This window comes from Parasteatoda tepidariorum, chromosome 6, assembly GCF_982258835.1.
Source record: "Parasteatoda tepidariorum strain Cologne lab strain chromosome 6, Ptep-v5.0, whole genome shotgun sequence".
In the NCBI taxonomy this organism is placed as follows: Eukaryota; Metazoa; Arthropoda; class Arachnida; order Araneae; family Theridiidae; genus Parasteatoda; species Parasteatoda tepidariorum.
In genome coordinates, this window is record NC_141760.1 from 3064874 (window position 1) to 3074661 (window position 9788).

Genomic DNA, 9788 nt, shown 5'->3' on the forward strand with positions numbered 1-9788 from the left:
AACGGAAAACGGAGGTTCGACCCTATTTTTTCGAGCGAAATCATTAGGGAAATCCTTTAAGCAGGATGCACAAAACAGGTTTGGCGTGAGTGATCAGAAACAGGAACGGGTGTAATTTTTTTCATGGTCTCCTGCAGACATTTGACGAAAGTAGTCTCTCTTATAGATTTTGTGAAAGGATTGAAAAATTTGCTAGGTAAATGTAAACTTGTACCTTAAACAATTTCAGAACAGGAAGTTTTTAAGTTATACAGTTTACAGTTTAAGTTATACAGTTTAAGTTATACAGAACAGGAAGTTATAGTTAAAGCTGCAAATTACGACTATGGATTTAGACTTAAGACTATGTAATACGACTTATGGATACCTTTGATAATTTGAATTATGCTTGCAGACAAACGAATCCATTCAGTTTATAAGAGAATTCAATGTGTTTTTTCAGTCAGTAAATTTATTTATACAAGTAGCGATTCACACGATGTGTTTCACTGTCTTCTTCGCAGCAAGGAAAAGCAATCTTTTTCTCTGTCACTGACGGACTTAACTTCTTATTTACTTGCTTCTTTGTGGTGACTATCACGAGAGCAACACAGCAGATGCTTAAACTGCTATCGCCAAGGTTCAACCAAGTCGCCATATGGTGATCCCAGTGCATGATTTTGATGATTTCATGTTACTCACCATAGCTTTGTACCATTCATGTTCATTGAGATGTCGAATTTCGATAATGGTTTTCTAAAACCTGGAGGACTGTGCTGCTAACACCTCATCCCCTCTTGAGAAGGGTTGGTGTACTGCTCTCAAAGCAACCCTTGTGACCATCTCTCCTACTTCAACAAAGCAGTAAAACATTTTCTGATAAAATCGTGGTCTCGCCAATAATAATCACTAGAAGCAAGTGTGCAGTGGTATCTTACGTTAATTAGTGCCTCTCTGCTGAGAGGGTGTCCATTTTTGGTCAATTATGCAATTTTCATTTAATAGTATTTTTTTATGTTTTGTAATTTGTTTTCCTTCTATAATTTTAAAATACTATATTAAAACTATATTTCAACAATGAAATAACAAAACATTTTTTTGTTAATTTTAAGGTAAAAAGGGCTTTTGAAGTTATTAAAATCGGTCTAAATTTTAATAAGAACAATGCGATTTTTCAAGAATATTGGCTAAAAAGTGAAAAAAGAAAAGATTTGATGCTTTCTTGTCGCCAAGTTGGTTAGAAAGTATATGTTCTGGGTGCAATACTAAATTTTAATTAAATTGCACAAACCTTACTTTAAAGTGATTACATTTTAGCGAATTATAAACCAATTTTAACCAATCGATATTAACCAAACTTCTGCATATTATTTTTACAAAAAATATGCACAGAAAATGCCTGAATTTTCCCCGTTTATCTACTGAAAAGTGTTGTTGTTGTGTTGTTACACATTCCCCTGGAGAAGGAAAGCCTAGACCAGGTTCAAAAGGTCCCGTCGCGTCAGTTCCCCATATATCTGCAGAAAATTCTGATCAACCAGCAGCTGCTTAAAAGAAGCATCAAGGCAAAAAAGAAGGTAATCAGGACTAGCAGGTTGTGAGCAGGAACAAGGTTGGAAAGTCTTCTCCTCATTTTGAAACCTTAATCACTTAAGATGGCCACTACGAAATCTGGCCGTGGCCAATCTACTGAAAAGTTGATAACTACAACACTAACCAGAAGCCTCAATTGGCAAATTTTCTTCAATCACAAAATCTTATATATTTGATTTAAATTGGATTTTTTTAAAATTTAAATCAGATTTTTTTGGATTTATTTTTTTTATATTTACCATTCAAAGCATCCGATAAAATATTTAATATGATTTAATATTGTTTAAAAAATATAACTAGAATAGCTATTATTTCTCACTAAAAAGGATGAAATTATGAATATATTATTACATACTAATCACTGATTTAAGAAAAATCATAGTTGTATTTTTCAAGTTCAACTTGCTGATTGTTAAATATTTGGAGAAAATTTGTCAACTAGATACCTAATGAAGAGTAAAATAGTTCAGGTACGAAAACATAACTCCAAAAAAAAATTTTTCTTTGGATTGAGCAAGTCTTGATTCACGCTAACTACATACTTAATAAGATATAAAAGCACTGCGTTTTAATTAGCAAAAAACTAAATGGGTATAATCGAAATATGTTTTTATCCAGAAAATTATTTTAAATGCATTTAAAGGAAAATCACAATTTAAAAGTTTTATATCACTCTTATTCACATTTACTCTATTTTGAAACATAATAATTTACATGCATATCACTTTTGATATTTCTAAGTAAAAAATTCTCATTATCAATGAAATCCGATTTTAAAAAAATTGCCCCCTAAAGAATTTATTTATTAATTTCATTGAAGAAAAATGTTTTATGTTTAAATTACATTTTTTCAATCAATATTTCTTTAGTTTGTTTAAATTACTAATTTATTTTTTTTTCTCAAAAATTCACTATTGATTTAAATCAATATGTTTTTAATTTAAATACTGAAAGGGCTAATATAGTTATTTCAATGTATATGCCTTTTATAATTTCGTAGTAAAACAATAACTCCCTTAAAGAACATTCATTATCAAGATAAAAAAGAAATGAAATTATTTAAATCACGATTATATTCGAAATGCAATATATTTTAGTTGTAAATCTAATTCTGACTGCAAGATCTCAAACTTAATCCCGACATATTATACTTCGATACACTTCTTGACCTGATTATCACCGAAATAGTGCATCCCTCACATGTTAACGAGAAGAGCGCAATCCGCACACTGTAAGGGGTGGGGGTTATAATTGAGGCAATTGTTAATCGCAGTCCACCTCTGTCCGTTCATTCGAAATGCGTAGCAGTCATAACTCAACCGATAAAATTTCATCAAATTTATTATTACCGCTTATACTCCCCACATAAATTTTGTCAGATAAGTAGCCGGTGTCCTGAGTAATTCCAAATTTTGGCGTTGTTCCCAAAGGTTGGCGTTCGTGACTTTATGGTCCCTATAACAGAAAAGTATCCAGATAAATTGTTGTTAAGCATGCGACCAGCTTTTGTCAGAAGTGTTAAGACATGTCTCCTAAAATTCCGGGAAATGTGGAGTTCAGTCAGATCTTTTCTGAACTGGTGTTCAAATTTTTATTCTCATTTTCAAACAGATGGTTGATGGAAAGGTTCTTAGAAAGAATTAATAAAACGACTCTTTTTCTAGTATCATGTAATAGATATTTTCCATTGTTGTTCATGAAAATTGCAGCAAATCTTTTTTTTTTTAAATATAAATATAATTTTAAGAATGTTATTCGTGAAATACTTTTAAAAAAAAACATAACAGTAAAACCTCCGAACAACCAAGTGACCGTTGTTCGTTGATCGAAATTTCTCAAACCAATTTTGGCACTGTCGTACTGCCAATACATTTTCTTTAAACACACCGGATATCATTGTTTTCCTTACTTGAACAGCAATATTGCTTGAACAGCATGATTGTAAAAAAAAGCAAAATAATTTTGCTTTTTACTTTTCATGTTTGAAAGGGCACCCATGAAAAACTACTGCGTAGAATAATTTTCGCAATGTTATATCAGCTGTCAAAATATATATTATGATTAGGCTGCTTTAAGTGTAGAGTTGGCTATGAAAATCCATAATGAAACGAATATTTCCATACAAAAGTCTTTATTCCACTCTTCCAGTGAACATGAAGAGAAGAAATTAAATCTCTCATAAAATGCTTCTCATAAGCATGCACTCATTTGCTGGCAATTTTTTGGAAGGGCTTAAAATGAAAGCTGATGACCAATGACGCATCCAGAATGACTGTTCATTGTTAGAACAAGATTTCTTGCTGACCATCCATGAATGATGTAACTCATCTATGGTAGGTGGAAATCGAACTAACAAATCTATGAATGTCTTCTGTTGTATAAAAGATGGAGAAAATATGTTCAGTAATGGTCAAATAAAACTATTGCTGACAAGAAATGAAAAATGGGTGACTGGTTAGAGGTTGTGTGAACCTATGGAAAACGCTCGATACCATAAACATAGGGTTTCTGTTGCTTAGAGGCAATCATTAACGAAGCTTTTACTGTACATAAAAAAATTCAAAGAATATTTAAATTAATTTTAGAAATTTTTTTTTTTGACTGATGGCTTAAAGTGGATGACAGCTTCAAAGAAACTATTGCAACATACTTGCAAAATATATACATAGCGGTTATGAAACCTATTTTATTATATTGATTCCTCAATATAATAAAATAAGTATTATATAGATTCAAAATTTGTTTTACATTTATTTACTAGTGTATTCAAGTTTGCCTTGAAACAAATAACACATTCGAATTCAGTAATGCCTCAAAATATATGTATAAAAAATTTGACATCAAGAACATTGCCAGTTCTTTTCAGTGCACAATCATCTTAGATATATTTTGAAGAAACTTGGTGTAGTCCTCGATATTTTAAAAAAACATCAAGTCTTAAATAGTACTGAAAGGAAGAGACTGCTTCTAGAATCACGTTTAAAGATTCATTTTATTTATCTTAAAACGTATCCCGAATTTTAAAAAGAAAGGCTTCGTTTACCCCCTTCAATTTCTTCACATACTACACTCATATTCGTGAAAATCATATCGTGAACACCGTGAAGGAATTATGCAAATTGAAATATGAAAAGAGGCGAGATATTCAAATAAATTGTTGTGATTGCCTTCGACACGCTATGAGTAATATGAGAAATAAATTTTATTAATTTCGGATTGACTCATTCATTCTCCTTCATTCATTTCTTTCATAGTGTGGCAATTTTAACACATGTAATTCAGATGATATTCTTAAAACAAACATTTAAAAAATTCCCTTTTTTATTTCAGTTTATTTAACTGTGTCTCCTTAAAGAGTTTGGGTGGTTTTGCCTGATAAATTTTAGGATTTTTTTTTTGAAATATGTTATGATCTGTTTTATTCTGAGCAATTTAACACCAAGTGTGCGATAATGCTCAAAAAGCATAGAAAGTTACATCACAAATACTGTTACAGCACAAGTTACAGCACTCGCTGTGAACAGTAAATACCACACCTATATTTTAAACAGGAATCATATGCAAACTCAAGCATTCTGTTTAAGTTATTTATTGCCATAAATCTGTTTTTCTAAATTTAAAGGTTTTCATCTAGCGTGCAAGATTTCTCGCCTTAACCTATTGAGTAAAAACTTATTAATTAATTTGAGTATGGCATGTTGCTGACATTCATACAAGCCGTAGAATGTTGGTACATTTTCGGTTAAAGCTTTTTTTAATATACAAATCGAAAAAAATTATTTTTTCAAAGTAAAAAGTACTTTATTTTTCAATTTTTTGAACCAGAATAGTTAAAAAAAGAGCCTATTTGATTGCCTTTTAAAAGTTATTTCTAGTTATTAACATGAGTTTTAATACTTTATTCGCGCGCGTTAAGACATATGATTTTCAATCTTCGAATTATTTCATGTTGTTCAAAATAAATTGTTTATATATATGTAATGTATGTGCTGATGCGAAACTCCCTTAAAGAAAATTCTGATTTCTAAGTTAAAGTTTAGATAAGCAATGAAAAATAGGAAAAAGTTGTTCATGAATGCCTTCTCGTTGAAATAAAAACTACAGATGCCCCTTAACATGAATGGAGATTGATTTTCGTCTTCGAGGGGTTTGAAACATATCAAGCTCAAATGTTTTTAATTTTGATGAGCATTTGCGAAGAAATTCGGAAATGGACGAGCGAAGCTTTCCATTAATGTTGAAATTATTTCATTCCTCGAGAAACAAGTGCTATAAAATGTCTTATGATTCCTTTTTAGAGAAGAAAGATAAAAATAAATAACTGACCGTGAACATGTCAGCCCCTGTAGACTTTCATCTCTGCATATGTGTATCAATAATTCGCTCTCATTCCGCACTCTTTTCCAAGAATAACAATCATTCCCACACTTTCCATTCATAATCTGAAATATAATTATTTGTGATCAACCCCTTTGTCATAGTCTGCAGACATCACGAAAAGTATAACATTAAGAAAAACCAGATTGCGTTATACTAAAAATTTAATGTACAATTGTAACTAATAATTAACTAACAATAAAACTCTATAATTTCGAACACACTTTTGGTGGAACATGGTGAATCGAGAAATACACTGGTTATCATAAATTAAGGAAAAATCACAAAAATAGCGATAACTCTTTCAAAAGTAAGCCAAACCGTGCAAAATTTGCATATGTTGTCCACTAAGAGTAGCTGAGTAAAATTGCAATATGCAAATTAGTGGCGCTGCACTCGGCTTACGTCATCTGCCTGGAGCATAAAAGTCCAAGTTTGAGAGAAAGCACACAAATTTTACTGTGATTGCGACATTGAAAATCTGAGATAGCCAATTCGTAATAATGACCTCTCGGCATCATTTGCCTGAAGAACTACGATGGAGAGCCATCGGGAGACTAGAGGCAGGGCAGAGTCAATCAGAAGTGGCCAGATGGCTAAATGTGAGTCCATCTGTGGTTCATAGACTTTGGAGGCAATTTCAAACCACAGATTCGGCATCTAGGAGGTTCAGTCAAGGACGGCCAACTGTTACGACCAGTGCCGATGACCGATATTTGACATTAAGTGCACGCAGGAATAGAACCGCTACTCCGACACATCTTAGATCCTCTCTTGCTGCAGCCACCGGAAGGTTGGTGTCAACGTCAACTGTGCGCAGAAGGCTCCACGAAGGTGGTCTGTATGCGAGACGACCAGCCATTTGCGTGCCGCTCACATCACGCCATAGGAGAGACCGTTTGCAGTGGGCCCGACAACATGTCCACTGGACGTCAGATCAATGGAGGCCTGTTCTCTTTACGGATGAGTCCAGGTTTAGTCTAGAAAGTGACAGTAGACGTTATTTGATATGGAGAGAACCTGGGACCCGTTATCATCCATCAAACATCCGTGAAAGAGATGCATACGGAAGAGGCAGTGTCTGTGTTTGGGGAGGCATATCCTTAGGAGGGCGCACATACCTCCATGTCTTTCCAAGGGGAACCGTGAATGCTCAGGTTTATCGAGACAACATCCTTGATGCTTATGTGCGCCCATATGCCGGGGCAATTGGTGATTGCTTCCTGTTACAGGACGATAATGCAAGACCACACAGAGCTCGCATTGTTGATGATTATCTTCAACAGGAAACAATTACTCGCATGGAGTGGCCAGCTCGATCCCCGGACTTGAATCCTATCGAGCACGTTTGGGATGCTCTAGGGAGGCGTGTATCTGCCATCAATCCGCCCCCTCAGACCCTTGCCACGCTTGCAACTGCTTTACAAGAGCAATGGCTCTCACTTCCTATTGAACTGATAGACCGCATAATTGAAAGCATCACACATCGCTGTTTGTGCTGTATTGCTTCTAGAGGCAATCATATTCCATATTAAAGGTACTTTTTCTATTGCAAACCGATACTTCCAATTTGTTTATTTTATACATGTGCTAATTTCTATACTACTATTAATGTCTGATAATTTCTTTTTATGTTGTTTAATACCTTACTATGTGTTGTATATTGTGGGTAAGTTTCATAAAATTCCATGTGTAATTTCTTGAGTTATCGCGATTTTTGTGAATTTTCCTTAATTTATGATAACCAGTGTATGTTTCATGCAATCCTTCTTCGCACTCACTGCTTTTGTTTACTTTATCAAAACATATGGTTAATGAACCTTGTTTGATTTTGAAAAAAGAAAAAATACTGCACTGCTCTTGATTTCTTTCTGAAAATAAAAATGATCATTACTTTTCCGTTTTATTTTCAAATAGAAATGAAATTATGAGTGAAAATATTTCTTTTGATAAAAAGCAATTGAGTTTGAGAAATATACATTGACATTGAATAATCTCGCGATATAAAGGTTAATATTGTTTTTTAATATTCTAACACGTTTTATCATCCAATTGCTTTTAAGCAAATTTTAACTGCTTTTAAAAGCCTGTTGTATTTTAAAAATGTGTAATGAATTGATATAAAATACTTATTGACTTAAATTGGAGTGTTTAATTCCGTTTTAACAGCTTTTAACTACTTATTTAAATTTAGTTATTTAGAACTTAAATTAAAATAAAGATTAATATATATTTTATTTATATTTGTTGCTTCAATAATATTTTTTTTAATTGCACTATTTTTCAAATTTCGGTTTATTTTTAAAATAAATCTCCTAAGAAGAAAATAGTTTCGCAATATGTAGAAAGAATGTTGATTTAGTTTACCTACTCTTTAAATTGGCTTTTTAAAAGATAAACTTTATCTACCTTATAAGTGTTTAATATAAACTGTGCACAAATCAAATAATACCTTATAATGTAGGCAGAGAAAGAGGGTATAAAATTTATTTATTAATTATTAGACAGAGAACGGTTATCAAAGTATACACGAAATCGTTGTGCTCTTCGAGAAAAGCTAGGGAAAATTTTGCGAAAAAAAAAATCCGTAAAATGTTCCATTTTAGGTAATAAAATAAATCTCAGCAATTGTAATTGGCTTATTAAATAGGTCGAGAGATTCCCACAAAGAGCAAAAAAAAAAACGTCGTACTTTTAATTAATGCATACTTGAGCCAAAAATAGATTAAAGGACAGGATGAGAATTTAAAAGTGTGAGAAAGCATTTCGTTTTTAATTATAAATTAAGAAAAAGATTTACAGAAAAGAAATAACAAAAAGAGATTAATTAAAGCTTTTTATGCTATATTCCCCCTCCCCAAAACTTTTAACTACCATCTAAATATTTTAAAAATTATCTATTTGCGAAACTGTCTTTATGATAGAAGCACAACCAAAATGAAAGGAATGACATTCGTAATCTCACATTACAATCAATATATAAAAATAGTATAAATTACAAAAAACACATTTAAATTAACAGGATAAAAATTTAACACTATGTTACTAGTTTAACACATAATTCACTGCTTAAGAAATGTAGAAAAGCAGGCCTACTTTTTAATAAAAAAAACTTTTTTAATAGTTTTTCTGACTCTTAGTCAGTTCAAAGTCCATCGTTTGACGATCTCACTAAAGTTATTCAACACGTATTCCTTATAATAGCACAATTGAAATAAACTCTTCCATCAAGATGAAAAATTATATAAACAGTTTCAAAATGCACATATTCAAGAACATTCAATAGCACATATTCAAGAAAGATTTTCCTGAAATCATTAACCAGGATTTCAGGGAAAATGTGCAAGGACAAATTACTTTTATAATCAGAAAAGGCGATCAGTCACCTCACCTTTTCTGATTATAAAGGCTTTTACATTACAACCCGTTTAACACAAGTAATCACTATTTGAAATCCAAAACAAGCTTTCAAATTTTATATGGTATAAGGTAAATCAGTTTTTAAAATTCGACTGACCTACCTATTTTCCTTATTTTTAATCTAAAGTACAAGTTTGGTTAATTTGCATATTACCTTTTGTTTGTTTTCATTTATATTTTTTTTTCTTTTTAGACAATTAGTTTTCCGAAAATATTTGTTGGGTTTATTTTTAAAGTACTACTTGTGTTAGTATTTAACAAGATAGTTTTATTAGTCACAATCGGGTATTTGTCACTTTTATTGTTTTTATTTTGAATGTATTTTGAGTGTAGCCAGATACTATTCATTGTCAATTTGTGTTTGGTCACTTTATCTTTATGTTGGTATAGACTCTCTATCCTATAAACTTGGTCTGTTA

At 31.9% G+C, this 9788-nt stretch overlaps 1 protein-coding gene across 1 annotated transcript in view; it reads right to left on the minus strand.

Annotated features, from left to right (window-relative positions):
* LOC139425310 (uncharacterized) overlaps window positions 1-6197 on the minus strand; it is a 39623-nt gene extending 33426 nt beyond the window's left edge. Inside the window, exon 1 of the mRNA XM_087166604.1 lies at window positions 5899-6197. Within this exon, the coding sequence (XP_087022730.1) occupies window positions 5899-6011 (113 nt within the window). The 5' untranslated portion in view covers window positions 6012-6197. The remainder of the gene's footprint in view (window positions 1-5898) is intronic.
* Window positions 6198-9788: the final 3591 nt, after the last annotated feature.